Source organism: Castanea sativa, chromosome 2, assembly GCF_040712315.1.
Source record: "Castanea sativa cultivar Marrone di Chiusa Pesio chromosome 2, ASM4071231v1".
Classification (NCBI taxonomy): domain Eukaryota; kingdom Viridiplantae; phylum Streptophyta; class Magnoliopsida; order Fagales; family Fagaceae; genus Castanea; species Castanea sativa.
The window spans coordinates 16,473,075-16,494,354 of record NC_134014.1 but is presented as its reverse complement, the minus strand read 5'-3'; the positions used below and the strand labels follow the sequence as shown (position 1 = coordinate 16,494,354).

The 21,280-nt window shown below is 35.8% G+C and overlaps 1 protein-coding gene and 1 pseudogene across 1 annotated transcript; both read right to left on the bottom strand.

Annotated features, from left to right (window-relative positions):
* Positions 1–5,179: 5,179 nt before the first annotated feature.
* On the bottom strand, positions 5,180–10,688 carry LOC142623535 (protein SIEVE ELEMENT OCCLUSION B-like; annotated as a pseudogene).
* Positions 10,689–13,006: 2,318 nt separating this feature from the next.
* LOC142623534 (protein SIEVE ELEMENT OCCLUSION B-like) lies at positions 13,007–20,323 on the bottom strand. The gene is made up of 7 exons (XM_075796971.1): positions 20,041–20,323; positions 19,424–19,516; positions 18,852–19,297; positions 18,645–18,739; positions 18,417–18,547; positions 14,048–14,506; positions 13,007–13,896 (listed from the first exon to the last, which is right to left on the bottom strand). The coding sequence occupies exons 1-7, from the start codon at positions 20,239–20,241 to the stop codon at positions 13,300–13,302; spliced, it is 2,022 nt and encodes a 673-aa protein (XP_075653086.1). The 5' UTR covers positions 20,242–20,323; the 3' UTR covers positions 13,007–13,299.
* Positions 20,324–21,280: the final 957 nt, after the last annotated feature.

Here is a 21,280-nt window from a genome sequence, read left to right as displayed (position 1 = left end):
TACTTTTGCACTTGCCACCGTTGGTTTCGTTGGTGGTGGGTTTTACTCGCAGTCTTGGTATGCGTTTTGATTTAGATATGGGTTTGCCTTTTGGATTCAGATTTTGTGGGTGTTGTGTGGATTTTGCTTTGATTTTTTTGTGAGTTTTTGGATTCAGATTTTGTGGTGGTGAGGCGGGTTGTTGCCGTGGTGATGGGTTATTGTTGTGGTGGTGGGGTGGGTTGTTGTCGTGGGTCTGTAGGTTCGTGGTTGTAAGAGTTTGCTGTGCTGGTTGGGGTGGGGTTCACTGTGGGTCTGTAGATTCATGATGGTGGCAACAGGTGGTTGCCATGGTGGTAGGGGTGGGTTTCATTGTGGGTTTGTGGCGGGTGTAGTGGTTTTTGTTGTGGATTCTTTTGTGGGTGAGGGAAGAGAAATGGAGAGAGAGAAAGAAGGAAAAGAGTGAAAGAAAGTAAAAAAAATTATTAAAAAATGAATAGTATTTATTGTGGTGTGAAAAATAAAAACTGGGATGTGGAGTGTATTGAAAAGTGAGTTGGTATAATAGATAAAGCAGGTTTTTAAATGGTAAAATAGAACTTTATACAATCCCCATTGCTAATGCTCTTAGAGCATTCTCATCAGATGTTTAAAAAAAAATGTCATTTTGACACATCAAACACCTACTTTATCATTTTACCACATCATTTTACAATATCCCATTTATCAGATATTTTATCCTTCAATTCTATACATTAAAATAATATTTACTACACATTAAAATAATATATTACATCCTCCTATCATCATCATCATCATAATCATCATCAACAACAACAACGGCAACACAACCACCACTTCCGCAACAACGGCCACCAACAACCACATCGCAACAACAACCATAGTCACCACTGACACAAACCCACATCCACCAAACCAAACAAACCCACATCCCAAACCCACCACAGGTACAAACCCACATCCACCACCGGCACAAACCCACTTCCACCAAATCAAACAAACCCACATGTCAAACCCACCACCGACACAAACCCACTTCCACCAAATCAAAGAAACCCACATCCCACATCCTACGTCCCAAATCCACCAAATCAATTATAAAATTAATTACAATGTATCGAACATACACCGAGACATTTTGGGTGGGTTTAAGCTAGAGCTATGGAGGACGACGAGCAAAGATCGGTGACTGCCTCTGGGCTAGTAGAGTTTCAGATCGGCGAGCTCCTCCAACGAGTCGCTTTAGATCGACGAGTCCTTTCAATCGGAATCACCTTCTTCTTCGTGTCAGGAAAAAAAAAATAGAGAAAGAAGCGCAGCGAAAGGGAACAAGAAAAAAAAAAAAAAAAAAGAACCCGAAGCCAGTGAAGATGCTAGAGAAGAAAGAAGAAGAAAAAGGGAAGAGGGAGTGATTGAACATGAGGAACAGGCAGAGGAAGAAAGAGGGAAAAAGTAAGAGAGAAGAAAGAAAAGTAATAAAAGAAGAAAATGGGTTTGTGGGTCAACAAAAATGGGTTTGGATGCTTGTGGATTGGCGCTGGTAGCAGAGATCGATGCTTATGGGTTGATGGGAATGAGTTTTGGTGCTTGTGGATCAGTGGTAACGGCGAAGATCAATGCTTGTGGGTGCTCGAAGATTAGTGCTTGTGGATTTTGATGCTTGTGGTACTTGTGGTGGAGAGGCGATATGACCGTGAGAGGAGGAAGAAGAAGAAGAAGAAGATGCTTGTGGTGGAGAGGTGATTTGATTGTGAGAGGAAGAAGAAGAAGAGGAAGAAGAGGAAATGGAAAGCTTTTGAAGAGGGTGGAGAGCTAAGATTGAGAAAGATCAAATCCTTTGATTTGAGAGATGAGATAAGGACAAAAGAAATAGATAGAGAGATAGGGACAAAAGAAAATAAAAAATAAAAAATTAAAGAAATATTATTATTTAAATAGAATAAATTGTAAAATAAATAAACTGATGTGGGTGTTATTTAAAAATGGTAGTGTAAAGTAGAAAAAGTAGGTTCTTATGCTAAAATAGACGAAAAATTTTAGTCTAGCTGAAGCGATTGCTCTAACAATTGGAATGCTATTCGTAGTGCCCATAAGAATGACATTAGTGATCATAGCAAGAATATTGTGATTAGCTATCACTTCATATGACATCACCTCTAGCAATGCTTTTTCTAAGAAACCATAACAATGACATTAATGATCGTACCAAGAATACTGAGATTAGTTTTCTTTTACTATTTAAACATGTTATAGCCTCTAATGCAATGCAGTTTTCAGATTAAGAAAATTTGTACATTTGTCTATTTATTCTCTCTATTGGATTCCAGAAATTTATCACCTTTGGATTCAATGAACCCCTCATAGATTTGAGATTTAATACCAAAAACTAATAGTTTAGTTTCTGTTCCATCTAAGAGAGCATAGAGTGTACTTTTTCCAAACTTCTATGACATCACCAAAGTTATAGGTTTGACTTATTAGGTCCGTTATCGATTTTTTTTGGAAGGTAAAGATCAATGCTCGCTGTAAACTTCTGCTATGGAAGAGAGACTAGGAAATCTTACCAACTAAACACACCCTAGTCACTCATATTTACTCATTAAAAAAAATCTTGTACATAGTTGTTACACACACTTGAGTTTTTATAATTGAAAACGTGATTTAAAGTCACATTTTCAGTTTATAAAAACACACAACAATGTGTGAAATAAACACCTCTATTTAGTCAATTGACCAAATTGTGAAAGACTACACCTCTAGCCCAAAAGCCGAAGATGGTGGTTTTTGGCACTTGTTCCTCTTAAATGGGATGGAGTCATGGACTTACCTCTCAAGAAACAGTGGGGCGATCCTACTCTTGTTATTCTCCCTCCTAGGTCATGGGTTTTACAATGGAGTTCCTAGTTATTTTAATAGAGAAAATAAGAAACTAAATTGAAAAATATATGCAGGGTATAATAAAAAGGAGAAGGTTAGAAACTTTATCTACATGCACAACACTCCAAGCACTCTAAACCAGACAGAACCTCAAGAAGGAAAGAGAGAAATCTTAGTTTGCCAACAAGCTCTAAGATTTTGAGGTGCTTTGAACAGTTGATAGATGAGGGTATTTATACTAGATGTGGGAGAGGTAGGGATGAGTTTTTGGGCAATGTGGGACTCAGGGAAATATATAGGGTTTTCTGAGTGAAAATCGTAAAAGACAAAGTCAACGTGAGTGGGAAAGCAAGTTGGGCCAAAAAAGGAAAGGATTTCAGGGGATCTAGTCCAAGTGCTGATCAACACTTGGTTTAGATCTTCCCTAGATCTTTCCCTTTTTTGTTCCATTTGTTTCCGTTTCAGTTGTGATTTGATTCCTTTCGAATTTCAACTCTATTTTCTGACTTTCTTTGTCCACAGACTCAACAAATCAATTCTAAATATGTTAAATTGGAGGCACAAATTGGGTGTCTACAAAAATGTGCACTGGTTAGAAGTTGATAGACCTTTACACACTTAGAATTCAAAATACTCACACACCACTCTAAGGAAGAGACTCACACTCATAAAGCACACAAAGGAAGAGAATTGGAGAGGGAAGAGGAAGAGGAAGAGAACTCTTTATCTTGTTTTTTCTTCTTCTTTTTTATTTAGAATGGATGAATGGCTATATATAGCCTCCAAGCACTCTCAAAACCTTTATTCTATTTGTTACATAATTATATTTTTTAAAATAAAATAATATTCCTTATGCATTCACTTCATACATTCATAAACTCTAGACATGACTTCAAGAAAATCCTCAAATGCTACATAATATAAAAAATGATGCTCTTAGTGAAAGTTATTAAACAAGGTTATCTTATAACACACCCTTTGCAAAACTCAAGAGGAATCCTATGAAGCACGGGTGCGGGTGCGGGTACGGGTACGGGTGCAGGTACGGGTGCGGGACTCGGCAATTTTTGAAAAAGGTGGGTGCGGATGAGGGTGGGACTCGGCAATTAAAAAATTATTAAAAATATTTTTATTTATATTTTCTATATATTTTTACTATTAAAATATTCTTAAAAAACATATTACTAATTTACTATGCCTTGATTCACAAAACAAAGAAAGAAAAAAAGCAAGAAACACAAAACACAACACAAAACCAAAAAGAAAACACAAAAGAAGCAACAAATATTCAAAATAAAATTAAGGAAGGATAGATTTAGGGTTTTTGGGTCTCATTTAGAGCCGATTTCGGCTGTTTCAACATGATTTTCGGCCTATTTCGGCCGTTTCGGGCATGTTTCGGCCGTTTCGGCTGTTTCGGTCGCCAGCCGATACGGCCCGATATGGCCGAAACAGCCGAAACAGACCGATTCTGGCCGAATCGGCCCGAATCTACTCGAATCGGCACCGCATCGGCGCGATTCAAGCCGCGTCGGCGCGAGTCGGCTGGAAAAAAACGATAACACGTGGCCGACGCGGCACCAACGCGCGAGCAGCGGCGTCCCTCGCGCGTCGCCGCATCGCGCTGCGTCGGACGCGGGTGCGGCACCTCCGGCGCCGCGTCCGTGCTTCCTAGGAGGAATCTACATTTCGCCTATTTACTCAATGCCCTACTGCACAATTTAATGACTTTCTTCTCCTTGGCCAGTCCTGCTAAAATGATTGCTTCTGACAATAATAGTAGAATGGCTAACCTTGCCTCTCAGCCTTCATAAAAATTAGCCCTTCCCTCTCTAGAGAACCCAAGTTTACTTTCTTAGCAGATTTCATGACCGATTATATGGTTCTCACCCCACACCTAGCCCTTCTCCCCCTATGCTTAAGTGGGAGATAAACAAAAAAAATTTCAATTACACCAACAAGCGTGGTATTACTTTATCCAATCTAAATTGCTCCCCATTCTCTAGCTAGCACAAAATAAATTTTAACATTTCCATGTAACCATCCAATGGTAACTGTTGTATGATCATTTATGCAAAATCACACATGCGTGGTAAGGCAAAAATGTTTCGTGAGAACCATTTTGGCCCTAGACCACCTCTTGGAGAAGCAAAGGTATGAGTGATCTCACTCTCTACTATAATGTAGTGTTCAATGTTTTTCCTTTTTCTTTTGTTCCCCCCAACCCCCCCTCTATTGAAGAGTGAAGCATGATCTTCAAGTAAACGAAAAGAAGCAAAAGAAATTATCAAGTGAACTAGAATTTTAGGAATTAAAAGATATGATAATAAAATTTAAAAACCACAGAATGCCACATAGTAATGCAACATCCATACCGATTACAAACACATTTCCTCTCATAAACCAAAACAAAGGAACAACAAAACCAACAAAACATAGAACAAAAAAGTGGCATCAACGTCATGTCACAAACTCATTTCGCTACTACCATCTGGTTACCAACGCAACCATGTTATTTAATTTAGTAGCAATACTAGCTAATCCAAAGTAGGGTGGCCACTCAATGAAAACCATTGGCGGCACCATCAATGTGGCAACACTTGAAGCTGATATAAGTCTCCATGACTCGGGGACAGTCGGGGCATTTCATGTTCTCTGGTATTTTACCACTGGCCTTTGGAATGTCAATGCGGCAACAAATGTGAGCAGTGTGAAGAACCTTGTTATGGTACTCTTTGAAAGTGAATTCAAAGCCCTTTTCTCGCACAACCTCCTTCCATTTGTCAAAGTCCTCCAAAACCTTCAAAATAGTTGTCCCATGCCCACTGAGTACCACAGTTGACCCTTTGCTGAGCACAACCCATCCACTCTCATTCTTGAATGATAGCAATTTTTGGATCTCTAGTGCCACAGCGTCTGTATCAGTCTTCCTTTGACTCTTGGAAATGAACAAGCTCTCAATGCCAGTCCAGAAGCGCCCAAGGATGCCAAGATTGTCCTCTCCTTTGCTACCCTTTCCAATGCATAGCAACTCTATGGAAATCTTTGCTTCTTTTATCACCGGATCATTGGCAATAGCAGTTGCTCTTTTAGTGAATTGTTGGATCCATTCGTTGTCCTTGCCTCCATAGAAAAAGATGTACTTTTGGTCCTTGATCTGATTGAACAACATATATGATCAATCCCCAATATTATACAAATGCACATTACCATTATTTTTTTTTCAAAAAATGTGCATGCAATTATATGACTTCTTTTGGATACATATGCAACTTTTGTGGATACAATATTTGTGACACAGTTTTTACTATAATTCTAACATGTGCCACTGTGAGTTGTAGAGAAAAAATTATGAGTTCATGTGAAAATAATAATTCACTAATCACAATCACATATATTGTAACAATTGCGATAAATTAATGATGTGATACGAGAATAACAGTAGAATAATTGATATTGACAATACATGTGTGCACACGCATAAACACTACACATATATGAATTTATAGATTGGTGAAATGATCTTTACCCAGTTCTCAATATGTGGATGAATTCCAGCTCCTATGGACCCAATCCATTCCCTTGAAGTGGTCAGAGTTTCTTCCCTTGTGACAGTGAAAGGGAAGGCCTTTATTCCCCATACCCTGATCATGTGGAATGCATTCTCACATTCCACCTTTCCTTGAGGGTTCAGCACCACAACTGAGGGCTTACCCGTGAAGTTCCACTTCTCCTTCACGAATCTAATACCTGCAATTGGTGAATAGTATTGCACCACGTACCATGGCATCTTAGAACGAAGGATCTCAAACTTCTTTTTTGAGTCCTCAGTCCATTCATCCACAATTGGGATCCATATAATCTTATATTGATCTTCCTTCTTAATTGTATCATGAATTGGTCTAAGAATTGAAATGTCATCATCAGAAATGTCTAGGCTTGAAATGAATAATAAGACATTCTTCCGCTTCAGCACTTCAATGCTAACCTGTTTGTACCACACAATTATGGGCGTCAAGAAACTTGTGTTAGCACCCACTTCAAGCATGAAAAATACTAGTCGATTTATATATTATTTATCCAAATTACCAGTTAGAGCAATGACACGTAAGTGGAGGTACCAACCCCAAGGTCATAGAATTGTTTGTAATACAATTTTTACAACATAAAGTTACATAACATTTATTACGGCAAGCAATTTACCAAATTGGACGTCCCATATTATGGTGTAACAACAAAAGTTTTGGTATGTAACCAAATCGGTCCCAGATTATGGTGGTGTAACATTTGTGAATGCTTTAGCTGATGTCCATTATATTTGTGCAATTTACTCTCAAAATGAGAAATTATTTGACGGAATCCAAAATCCATGTAAATCACACCAAATCAAATAAATATCAGTAATCTCACGTCTATTTAAAACAGAGAATTGAAACGAAATGAGATCTTATCCCATTATTGAAACTTAGGTTTCTTGGGTGCAAGAGATTTGATGAAGTGCATTATGATTAGATTAGACATTATGAGTTAATTCCAAAAACCTAAATTCAAACTTTATTTAGTTTATCAAGAAAATTCTTTTTTTTTAATACAAAATAAAAATTCTACTCTAGCTATTAATCTTAATATATATGTGTACGAAACTTTCTTCTAGAGACATGAACCCCGGCCCTTTACCCCTCACATCTTACAGCACTTATATTTGTGGAGTGACCACCGCACCAAGCATGCGCAGTAATATCAAGAAAAATCTTTTAATACTCACATTTCACACAAATGATAAGTCCTACTATAAATAATTAGTGAGATTCCTATTATGTAAAAGGAAAGATTATTTTATTTTTTAAAAGTATTGTATATTTTCTCATTTAGTACTCATTTTCTATTAACTTGGGGATCAAATAAATTTTCTTTTACAAATAAATTTTCTTTTATCCGCAAGAAGCAATCAAACAATTGAATCATCTATTGGGAAATTATTTATAAAAAATAAAATAAAATAAAAAATAACAAACAAACAAACACCTTATATTCTTGAAAGGGCATATACCGGTTTCTTGGTAGAACCATCAATAAGGGGCTGCACATTGTCCTTGGTATAAATTAGTCCCTTAAATATCTCCATAATCTCTGTAGGGGTTCGGAAAACCTTCACCAGCTTCCAGTAAGCCTCTGTCACCTCTGCAGTGAACCAAGACCTTTCTTCATTATAGTAGTCTATATTTTGAGGCAATGAACTTTTTCAATGTACAATGCATGAAATGAAGCTTGCATCCGTACAAATGGAACCACCAAGACACTAACCTATTTGTTGTCTGATAATTGTTATCTGCCTCTTAAGCTTGGTGACGATGTAATTGAGTTTCTGAGAAAAGGGGGATAGTTCCAGTTTCTTGTCCCTGGAAATTGACACTGGTAATAAGATGGTGTATACCAAAAAATTTTTTTTTTTTTTTTTTTTGAATTATACCAGGCAACTGTATTAGCGTATTAGGCATGAGGCTAGACACTATTATATAGATTTAACATAAACAAGATGTAATACAAACGTCCTTTCTAAGGTATATAATCATAAGCATTTTAGCAAGCCTTAAGATTGTGATATGGAAAAGGTTTTCAATTAAGTATTGGGGCATATCATATTGGCTTGGATAAGAACTTACTCATCGTTAATGAGGCAACAAAACTGAGTCGTGCTAGCCACAACAGTTACAATTGCCCAATAAACATCCACTGGGATGTGCTCCACGCCTGTTGATAATGCTGGTACATCCTTTGTGTCATAATTTGATAGCTTCTCCAACCCAAAGATGCATTCAATCACTTCCAGTGTGCTTTGATCACATTGTTAAGCTCAATAAGTGATTGCCTATGCTTCTGCAAGGTTGGACGCTTCAAGAGGATAGGTACCCGCCTCAAGGTTCCCACTGATTTGGCTAGTTGGTCCGACGCCGGAGCTTGGGCAATTTGCCAGAATTCCCCATAATCCAAAGCAAAAGCTGCAAGAGTTAACACTGCCTTTGTATCCCAGGAATAGTTTGATAGCTTGTTAAGTATTGTGAGAGCTGTTTTGTGAGCAATTTCTTCACCAGGGGCCTTGCATTGCATCTGACATTTTATATTCATCAATAAAAAAAAAATATTTATGTGACTGACCAAAATAAAATAAAAACCATGAGTGTCCTTAATTATTAGAGTCTTATACGGTTGTACCACACTTTGGGTAAGGGGGAAAAAACATTCTGTGTAACTACTGGTAATTACCTCACAGGAAATATTCTTGAGTGCACATATGGGTGGACTAAAACTTGCTTTGGGGGTCTTCTCCTCCAAGTCTTCAACTGTTGCTTGAGTACCCTGCAGTGAGTTGCGAGTAATTAGGAAGGGGAAAAAAAAAAACATGAGGGGAAAAAACAAAGAAGGTAAGAATTAGAGATTCTAACCTGAAAATCACTCTACTTAAAACACTATTAGGTATTTACAATGAAAATAAATCATTTAATACAAACAATGACCTTTTTATCTGATTTTTAAAACTTACCTAATATTTTTAAATCAGGTTAATTGTTTTTATTGACTAAGAGTAACATGTTACATATATTTTGGAAAGTCCATATAAATTACTCTTCTTTGAATGGTGGTAGAATGACTAGAATCTATCATAAATTTAAATAGTAATTCCTATTATTATGTCAGAAAAAAGAGTATATGCTCACGCCACTGTACTAAATAAATACTCTATATCCATCTTCTCCATTCACCCAAAATAGAAAATAAAATATAAATAAATAAAATAGTCCTCATTTTCTAAGAAGCAAAGACATTTCAACAAAACAACGACAATGGGCAACCAATGGCTAAACAAGAGGTGAGGAAAGGAGACCTGCTTCTTGTCCGGCTGTCCTCGAAGTACGTATCTTAACATTTGAGTCCTAGGGAAAACCCACGAGTCATCATGGTCTCCCCTTTGCTTGTTTAAAATAATAAAAAAAGTAAAAGGCAAAAAATTATTCTTTTACATTCTTGAAATACACTTTATACACAAAATGTTCGCACTTCTATACCCAAAAAAAAAATCCTTATATTTTAATAATTAATATTTGTATTTATTATATGATGATTGATGACATAATGAATATGAAAAGTCAATTGAAAAGAATGAGACAAGTATTTCAATTTTCAAGAGTGGGGAAGAATAATTTTCAAAAACTATAAATTAAATAAATTAACCATAAAGGTGGGACCAACTAGCTAGCTAAATTGCTGAAATTCTCTAATTAACCAATTTGGTATATTGGTAGTGGACTAATAAGGGTGTGAAAACTGTAAGTGTAACCCGAACATAAATATTAAATTATGTGTAATACATTTATATTTAAAATGTGACTTAAATCATGATTTTTATTTGAAAATCGAGACTTCAAGTTATGTATTCAGTATATTTTTAATGTGTATATAAAGATATGTGCAACAAATAGCGAGTAATAAATACTATTCTTAAATTATTGTTCAAAAGAATAAGTTGGTACTATACCAGCACCACATTATCAACGATGACAGTGGCACGCTTAAGGATGTTCTCGACGATGATGAAAAGAGATTCAACATCAAACTTTTCATCATCATGGACATGGGTTGAATAAATTTGGTTCAGGATCTCTTGCTCAGACAAGGTAAACAAGCTCAGGCCACCCTTTTTGGATTGCTGTGAAGAGCCTAGGGCGTTGCTGGTCATATTGTTGTGTTACACAAACGAAGATGGGGTAGAATCAGAGCTCTTTGGCTAGCTTAGGACTATAAGGGAAAGTGGCAAAGATGGTTTGTGTCATTGCACTCAGCTACCCATGTCCATTTATAGAGCCATAAGAGTCGGGGGCAAATGGTAATTACATGCGATGCAAAGACTCGGTGAAGTATACTCATTTGTCTATACTCTATATTCAAATTTTTTTTTTTTGGCTGATTATACTCTGTATTCAATTATTCCTCACTTTATGTGGTAACTAATAAAAGGAAATTTTGGACACTCAAAACATAACTATTGGTTTAGATTACATTATTACAAGATTACAAAACTATATGATGTGAATGTGTGATAGTTATTTTAATCACGTGCAAGAATATTTCTCTCTCTCTCTGTCTCTCTCTCTTTTTTGTCTCATCTTATCATGTACAGCATTTTTAGCACTCTTCAAATATTTTATAATTTTCACTTATGCTGGATTTTTTTTGGGACCTAACGGTTGCATTAGATTTTTAGCAAGATGTCACAACAGTTGATGGTAGACTGAAAGCTTTACAGCTAAAATGTCACTGGATAAATGCAGTGTGTGAACCCCACCTTGTCGGGATCTAAACCATGGGTAAGGATAAGATCTCTTCTAGATAAGAAAACAGAGGTCGATCTTCAAATGCGAGATGGGTCCAAGAAGGCGAGGGAGGCGATGAAACCGTGAAGACAAAAGAAATTAATGATGATATTTTATGTATTTTTAATTTAGCAATAAACTGCAATATCTGTTTATCTTTTCTTTTCTTTTTTTTTTTTTTGCGGAATCCGAAATATCTGTTTCTCAAAAAAAAAAAAAAAACTGCAATATCATAAATATTTGAACAAATGTATTAACTAACATCATTTTGATTAATACCTAACGGTTAAAAAACCACTCCACTATGTTAGGGTTTAGGACTCACCTGTGCCAAGATTAACCAATTTTAACCAAGTCGTTAATTATTCCAATTATGCAATAATTCTCAATTGAATAAGTCACATAGAATAGATCATACTAGGAAAAATGATGGTGATCCAGAAAAAACCAATTGAACAAATTTTCTGATACTAAAAAAACTCTAGAGGAATTTCACCTAAAACAAAATCCTTATAATAAAATGGAAGTTTATACGAGAGACATAACTCTACATCTATAACTATCTTCTATAGTACTTACTAATGTGGCATATGTAGCTTTAAATCCATAGACTCTTTTATTATGGAGCTTGTTGCAATTGAACTTCCACTCACAATTATGTCATGTAAGTCAATTATGTCCCTAGTGGATGGCATTAGGTGTGTGCATGGGTCGGGTTGAGGGAATTTTTTGACCCAACCCACCATGGTGGGTCAAAAAAAATTCGACCCAACCCAACCCATCACATATGTCCAACCCAACCCACATGGATCGGGTTGGGTCGGGTTGGACATTTTTTATTATTATTATTATATTGAACCCATATATTTTTTTTATTAATTATATAATATATTTAAATATATATTAAAGAAAGTAATAGGATTTTATATTATATATGTTTGTAAGAATTGATGAAGTGCTCTACAGCTGGGTTTTAACTTTAAAAAAAATTATTAAATATATAATATATTTTAAATATATATTAAAATATGGGCGGGTCAGGTCGGGTTTGGTGGGTTTGTAATTTTATGACCCAAACCCAACCCGACCAGCTACAAAAAAACAAAAACAAAATTATAACCCAACCCACCAAGCCCTAAAAACCGATCCAACCCGGCGGGTTGGGTTGGGTTGGGTTGGATTTGGCGGTCGGTGGGTTTTCTGCACACCCCTAGATGGCATAAGCAGAAACAAACTATAGTCTTAAAAATCAAAATAGTCAAAGAACCAAAAATATGTTCGGTTTTTGGTTGAACCGATGGTTTTTATGGTTGAAATGCCAGTTTTTACCGAATTGATTCCATAACTGATTCCCAATTCAATCGATATAGCTGTTCATCAATCTAATTTTTAAAACTATGAAATAAGCAACTATTTAAAAAAAAAAAAATTAATGATGTGAAGGCAAGACAATCCTCACATTGGCGTGTCATCAAGAATATTTATTTATTATTATTATTATTATTATTATTATTATGTGAAAAGTGGTAGAACCCACAGTAAGGCTTGATCTTTAAGTACATAATGATCTGTGTTGATTGAGGGAAAGTGAGGGAGAACAGATGGGAGAAGAGTAGCGTTAGCCAAAAATTAGCCTAATTTTTGACTAACTCTACTCTATTCTCCTTTGCTCTCCCTCCCTCCCCGGCCCCTTAATTCAAACAGCCCCTTAAAGAAGCAATTATTATAAGGAATTAGACTTGAGAAGAAAGCAAAAGATATGGTAGAAAAATGTCAAAACCAGAAGAATTCCACTTTTGTTAATGCAACATCCATACCGCAGGATTACACACATTCCTTCTCATAAGTCATAAACCAGAAGAAAGTAACAACACAAGTCATAACATACAATACAAAAGTGGCATCAGATCACATCACACCAAAACATAAATATTTAAACCCCATGCATGTCACATCTCATTTTTGCTGCTAGCATAAGGTTACCAACGTAACCACATTATTTAATTTAATACTTGTTTTGCAACCCTAGGTAATCCGAAGAAGAGGTAGCCACTTAATGCAACCCATTGGCCGTACCATCAATGTGGCAACACTTGAAGCTGATATATGTTTCCATGATGCGTGGACAGTCAGGGCATTTCATGTTCTCTGGTATTTTCCCACTGGTGCTTGGAATGTCAATTCGGCAACAAATGTGAGCAGTGTGAAGAACCTTGTTATGGTACTCTCTGAATATGACTTCGAAGCCCTTTTCACGCACAAGCTCCTTCCATTTGTCCAAGTCCTCCAAGACCTTCAAAATTGTTGTTCCATGCCCACTGAGTACCACGGTTGAACCTTTGCTAAGCACAGCCCACCCACTCTCATTCTTGTAAGAAAGCAATTTCTGGATTTCTAATGACACAGCGTCTGTCTCGGTCTTCCTTTGAGTCTTGGAAATGAACAAGCTCTCAATACCAGTCCAAAATCGCCCAAGGATTCCCGCATTGTCTTCTCCTTTGGTGCCCCTTCCGACGCAGAGCAACTCAATGGAAATTCTAGCTTCCTTTATCACTGGATCATTGGCAAGGGCAGTTGCTCTTTTAGTAAATTGTTGGATCCACTCGTTGTCTTTGCCTCCATAGAAAAAGATGTACTTTTGGTCCTTAATCTGATTTAACAACATATTTCAAATGTAAATATTATTCGGATGCACATTACAAACTTTTCTCAAAATGTACATGTATGATTGTATGTGACAATGTGTGTGTGCGCGTGCATGAGCACACACGTGCATTAAGAGATTGGTTAAATGATCTTACCCAGTTCTCAACACTTGGATGAACTCCAGCTCCAATGGATCCAATCCATTCCTTTGAAGTAGTTAGAGTTTCTTCCACTGTGCTAGTGAAAGGGTAGGCCTTAATTCCCCATACCCTAATCATGTGCATTGCATTCTCGCATTCCACCTTCCCTTGATGGTTCAAAACCACAACGGTGGGCTTGCCCTTGAAGTGCCACTTCTCCTTGATGAATCTAATGCCTGCTATTGGTGAATAGTACTGCACCACATACCATGGCATCTTAAACCGCAAGATCTCAAACTTCTTTTGCAACTCCTCGGTCCATTGCTCCACAATTGGGATCCATACAATCTTATACTGGTCTTCCTTCTTAATAGTATCATGAATTGGTCTAAGAATTGAAATGTCTTCTTCGGTAATGTCTAGACTCGAAATGAACAATAAGACATTCTTCTTCTTCAACACGTCAATGTTAACCTGTTTGTGCCACACAAATTATAGGTGTCAAAAAACTTGTATCACTCCATTTCAAACATGAAATGTAAGATATGACTCTTGACTTATCGATTTTCACATTGTGTTCAGCCAAACTACAATTTATAGTATGGTAAGTGTAGGTATTATAAAGTTATATTTGTGTGTAGTAGATAAAATTTTAAGAGTACTCCATAAATTTACAATATAATTAAATATTTAAAAACATACACTACTTTAAGAAGGTGGGGGAAAATTAGAGCATTAATCCCCAAATGAAGTACCATGCCAGTGTAGAAAGGAAATTATGGTTCACACAATATTCATACTTTAATATGGAATATCCATTTTATGCATGATGTAAAAGAGCATAGACACCGACATCAAACAATCATATCTAGGAAAATATTTTCTTACACTAATTTCCCGTGCACTATTTTACGTAATTGATGCACCGATGCACATAATTTAAAAGGCTGAAAAGAAAATATACATGAAAGTGATTGATTAGACTTAAAAAATAAATGCCTTTCAAAAATAAATAAAATTTGAATTTCCACCCTTTTTTTTTTAAATAAAAATAATACTATTAGTATCACACACTTTTATACATATTTTGTTATACGTATTTTACATGACAAAAAGTAAAATAGTGAAAATAAATAAATCCATATGTTAGTGTCATGTTTATCATGCATAACAAATCATAATATATTATACAAGATAATTAAGACAAATGTATATAAAAATACACGATACTAGCATTTTAAGAAAATAAAATTGTGAGAGAAGTGAATGAGTAATTGCACGGAATCCTCAACATCAAGGAGTAATTGTATAATGCAATTGTTTTTAATAGTTGAGATTGATAATTGTAAAAAATAGTTTTCAATCTCGTTCATTAATTAAAAATAAAGTTAAAAAATTTTTTATGAAAAATAAAAAGTAAAAATTAAAAAGAAAAAAAAAATTATGAAACAAATGTGGTGAATTGCACCCTAACCGGATCCTAATCCATACATTTGTACGTTTCTATCCAACTTTATTAAAAAAATAAGAGATTCTCACATGTGCCGATGTGCGTCTCTTTTTTCATTGCTGAAAATTTCCCTCTTTCTAGTAGTTGAAAATTTGAAAGGACAGGACAGGACAGGTTGCTCAAATGTAATGATCCTTCATAGACTTTTATATGATTTATTGAGGATAGCGCTCATTGATTTACGCGGAGCCAAAATATATAAATTTCAGACCCCAAAAAAATTGTAGAAAAAAAAAAGGGTATTACTATTAGGCCAAATTACCATAGTTTTAAAAATCGGACCGGACCGGCCGGTCTGACCGGTTCAACTGGGAACCGGCCTCAAATCCGGTCCGGTTATGAGGTAAAACCGGAAATAATATTAAAAACGGTAAACAGTTCTGACCGGCCGGTTCAACCTTAAAAACCGCAAAATCGACCGGTCGAACCGGGAACCGGTCATATTTCAAAACTGTGTCGTTTTGCCTAAAAAATTAAACCTAATCAATCCTAATTCCTAACCTATCAGATTCATTCAGCTCTCTGCCTCTCTCACTTCTCTTCAGTCGCCTCCAGCCTCCTCAACTCATTCCTCAAGCTCTCAGCCCTGTGATCACGCTCTCCCTCACGCCTTCACCGCTCAGCGCAGCGCCTCGCCCTCGCCCCAGCCCCTCGCTCAGCCCCTCGCGCGCGCCCCAGCCCCTCGCCCCCTCGCGCTCACCCTCTCTCAGCCCCTCGCCCCCTCGCGCACGCCCCAGCCCCAGCCTCCCAGCCCCAGCCTCTCGCGACCCTCGCGGCCCTCGCGCACACCCAAGCTCCTCGCGCGCGCGCGCCCCAGCCCCTCGCCCCCTCGCGCGCGCCCCTGCCCCTCGCCCTCTCACGCGCGCCCCAGCCCCTCGCCACACCCACGATCACTCTTTCTGCCTCCACATATAGTTAATGAAACTTTAAAACTTATTTGCTATTTGGATGTAATGAACTTATTTGTTATTTGCTATTTGGATGTAAATATAATGACTAAGGAACTTATTTATTTGGTTTTGTTGATAGTTTATTATGTTAAGCATGATTTTTTTGTAATGTTTTATGTTAAATTCTTTAAAAAATGTTATATACTTCTTTAAAAAATTTATTAATTATTTATATAATTTAAATAAATAATAATTAAATTATTTATGACGTCACCGGTTCGACCATCGGTCGGACCCCGGTCCGACCTTAAAACCGGTAATTAGCTGCTTTTCCGGTTCGTTCACCGTACCGGTTTTTAAAACCATGCAAATTACACATACAGGATATCAAAGCAATCCGGTTTAGGTGATATATTATAATAGAATGTGTGCGCTTACATTAATAAATTATTTTTAAAAAAATTAAAAAAAATAATAAAATAATTAACTATTTTCAAAAAAATTTAATTTTTCATAAAAGCCTAACTTTGTTAATATATTACCTAAGGCGTACATTATATGTATGACATTTTTTTTTTTTTGCTAAACATATATATGACATTTTTTTCGTTGTAGAGTGGGTCTCACTCGCATGTAACGACTAGGTAAAATAATGAATATTCTTCTCAGTAAAAATTTTTAAAAAAAAATGTAAAATAATAAATACGGATTTTAGAGCGAGAGAGGCTTTTCCAAACTCCAAAGTCCAAACCTAAAATAAAATAACATTTATTATAGCATTCCAAATGGACTAAATCAGTCCACGGTCCGTGAGCATTATTATTAGCCAACAATAAACACTCAATGGATGTTGTATTTTTCTTCTCTCATTTTTTTTTTTTCTGATTTTTTTCTTCTCTCGTTAAAAAAAGAAGAAGAAAAAGATATGGTCTTTTCACATTTAGAAGTATATGGATATTGATACTTGTAATATATAAATGTATATAAATATATATATATATTTATATTAATGACCTAAAATTAAATTAAAAAATACTAAATCTTTAAAATAACATCAACAAAAAAAAAAAAAATCTTCAATGAGATTGTAAAACATATCAAATGTTATGCGAACATTATTTGTCATTTGAGTTGTGCTCTCGAAAAAATTTAAAATCATATTATTTTGCATCATAATTTTCCCACAATTTTAATGTAACAGTCTATTAATAAAAAAAATAAAAATGGATGAATCTATGCGAAAGTGAGAGTTATAGGGAGTGTCTGGTTTATATTTTCAAACAATCATTTTCAGTTTTTAAATAATATTACACGTATTTTTACATATTTTTTCACTCACGTATTTTTATAAATATTTTTAAATAATAATTTTCAATTTTTAAACACATATACCAAACCGACACATAATATGCCACGAGGCCCCACCTACTCTCACAAAAATATCGGGCCCATGCCTAGCTATGATGAGCCCCCACAGCCACAGCCTATAATATAATAATTTTCGCTCACACCCACTCCTGCCCTTTTCTGTTTCTTGTGCTGTGCCCTTGAGTTGTCACATATTGCCCATTAGCTTCTTTTTCTTTTTCATTTTTACTCTCTTAATCTGAAGTCTTTTAGGGGAATTAACTCTGGAAACTGTAAAATTATTAGAACCTTGATTTCGTATGGTCATGGGTGCAAGGGTTTCGGATAAAATACGTGTTGAAAAGAAGACTAGACATATAGGTGGTGATTTCGAAGCCTTATTTATTCACCAAAAAACAAAGCCTGAATTCGAAATTTTAGAGTAGTCTTAAATGTTTAACAAACATCTTCGCTCACTTTTTAACACCGTGCATGGGGAATCAAAAAGTTCTTTTTTTTCTTTTTTACTTAGTAAAAACAAAAATTCTTTGTTTTTATCTTTCTTTTTCCTGCCAAGTAAATGAAAAAAAAAATGAGTGTAAAAAACCTTTAGAGCAGTCTGTGATTTAGGGCATACCGGTTTTTTAGTAGAACCATCAATGAGAGGCTGCACACTGTCCTTGGTATAGATCAGTCCCTTAAATACCTCCATGATCTCCGTAGGGGTTCGAAAAACCTTTACCAACTTCCAGTAAGCCCCTGTCTCCTCTGCATTTAACCAAAATCTTTCCTCATTATACCCAATACATGCAAGGAAGCATGGCTTGCATTATATACACAAGTAAAACAACCAAAAAAATCTAACCTATTTGTTGTCTGATAATTGTTATCTGCCTCTTAAGCTTGGTGACAATGATATTGAGTTTCTGAGAAAATGGGGATAGTTCTGGTTTCTTTTCCCTGAAAATAATGAGATTTAATTACTTATACCACTATTTAACTAAAACTTGTAAGGCAAAGTTCCATTCAAAAAATAAAATAAAAAGTAATTTTGGCTTGGATTAGAACGTACTCATCGTTAATGAGGCAACAAAGCTGAGTGGTGCTAGCTACAACAGTCACAATAGCCCAATAAACATCAACTGGGATATGTTCCATGCCTGTTGATAATGCTGGTACATCTTTTACGTCATGGTTTGATAGCTTCTCTAACTCAAAGACGCATTCAATCACTTCAAGTGTGGCTTTGATCACATTGTTAAGCTCAATAAGTGCTTGCTTATGTTTCTGCAGTGTTGGGCGCTTTAGGATGATAGGTACTCTCTTCAAGGTTCCTACTGATTTGGCAAGTTGGTCCGATGACTGAATCTGGGCAAGCAGCCAGAATTCCCCATAGTCCAAAGCAAAAGCTGCAAGGGTTAACACTGCCTTTGCATCCCAGGAATAGTTTGACAATTTGCTGAGTATTGAGAGTGCTGTTTTGTGAGCAATTTCTTCCCCTGGGGACTTGCATTGCATCTGACAAATTGTATTCATCATTAAACAAAATATTCATATGGGTAACTCAAAAAAATAATAACCCATCAGAGACTTTGAGTAGGGAAAAAAAAAAAAAAAAATTGCTGTGTAACTACTAGCAATTACCTCACAGGAAATTTTCTTGAGTGTACATATGGGTGGACTAAAACTTGCTTTTGGGATCTTCTCCTCCAAGTGTTCAACTGTTGCTTGGGTACCCTGCAGTTAATTCACAGTAATTAGGAAGTGGAATTTTCTTCTTTAAAAAAAAAAAAAAAAAAAAAAAGGAGAAAGAGATGTAAAATATTTATAATTACAAAAAAAAAAAATTTTAACACAAAAACTTAAAACTGAAAATGACTTCCTCTCATCTCTATGTCTTGTACGAGACAACGATAATGGGAAAATTTGAGTCCAATGGAAAATGACCTCTTGTCCGGCTTTTTTTTGGAGCAACGTGCCTTAAGATTCTAGTCCCATAAAAAATCCATGAGAGATATAATGGTCTTACCATTGTTTGTCATAAAAAATAAACGAACTGGAAAAATAAAAATAAAAAGTTTAACTGAACTAGACTGAAATGGTAGGACCAACTAGCTGACTAAGTTGCTGAAAGTCTATAATTAAAAACTGTAAAAAAAAAAATTAAGATGGAATTATGTTTCCATTAGTGCATTTCAAGTTTCAACATTCAGATCCAAATTTATAAACATTTTCTTAAAAGGAAAAAGTTGGTACTATACCAGCACTATATTGTCAACAACGACAGTGGCACGCTTAAGGATGTTCTCGACGATGATAAAAAGAGATTCAACATCAAACTTTTCATCATCATGGACATGGGTTGTATAAATTTGGTTCAAGATCTCATGGTCGGACAAGGTAAACAAGCTCAGGCCACCCTTATTGGTTTGCTGTGAAGAACCAAGGACCAAGCTAGCCATGTTTTTGTGTCACGCAAAAGAAGGTGGGTTAGAAGAGAACCAGGGCTCTTTTGGCTTAGGATAGTAGGAAAATGGCTTATGTGATTGCAGTGTGAGGCGCACGTCCATTTTTATAGGGCCATGAGAGGGGTAAATGGTAATTATCTGAGATGCCATGACTCGATGTTTGCGTCCACGATTGGGATTTTCCGTTTCAGACCTTCTTCTTTTTTTTTTTTTTTTTTTCCTGCGCACAGGTTTCAACTATGGCACAAGATAGTGTTCATGCAAGGGAGGGCGATTTCGTACCATACCGGCCAGTATACCGGTATAGGTACACTCTCCATATCATACCGGAAAAAATATCGGGTGTACCTACCTTGTACTGGCTGTACCGGCCGGTAATTTCGACCGTACCGAACCGAAATGTCTTCTGCTATTTTTTTTTTTTTTGTAATTGGGACTTTTTTTAAGGGCATGATAGTAATTTCACCTGATGTAGATTCTTTTGATAGATGGGAGTAGATGATTCGATGTAATTTGTATTAAATTTGTGTTAACTTAATTGTTTGTATTATTTATTTTCTTTGTAAGCAATGAACAATTAAGTTTTTTGTTTTTTATATTGTGTTTTTTTTTTTTTTCTTTGTAAGTTTGTATGCAATGAACAATTGAAGTAATGTTTTATTGTAAACATGGATTTTTGAGATAATGTTTTATGGTAAATAGAGATTTTGTGTGTATGTGTGTGTGTATGTGTATATATATATATATATATATATTAAATATATAAAATAGCGGTAAACCCGAAACGGTACACCGGTATTAACCGGTATCCAAAATATACCGTACCGGTGGCCAAACTGGTATAGCCTCCGGTACGGTATTGACTTCCTTGGTTCATGCACAGTATCACACTGTTTATATACTGTTTCAGTATTTTTTATTAAAAAAAAGACCCGCGTGACTATTCACCAATTTAAAAATTATTTTGCAATAGTATTTTCAGTTCTCAGTTTTTAGCTGTATTACAATGAGGTAAATGGTAGTCTACTCATTT

Excerpts from the sequence above, each read along its gene's own strand:
- LOC142623534 (XM_075796971.1), bottom strand. The coding sequence starts at position 20,241 with ATGGCTAGCTTGGTCCTTGGTTCTTCACAGCAAACCAATAAGGGTGGC. Across the intron at positions 19,298-19,423 it reads TCAAGAAAATTTCCTGTGAG|ATGCAATGCAAGTCCCCAGG; the intron begins GTAATTGCTAGT and ends ACAATTTGTCAG. Across the intron at positions 18,548-18,644 it reads AATTATCAGACAACAAATAG|AGGAGACAGGGGCTTACTGG; the intron begins GTTAGATTTTTT and ends GGTTAAATGCAG.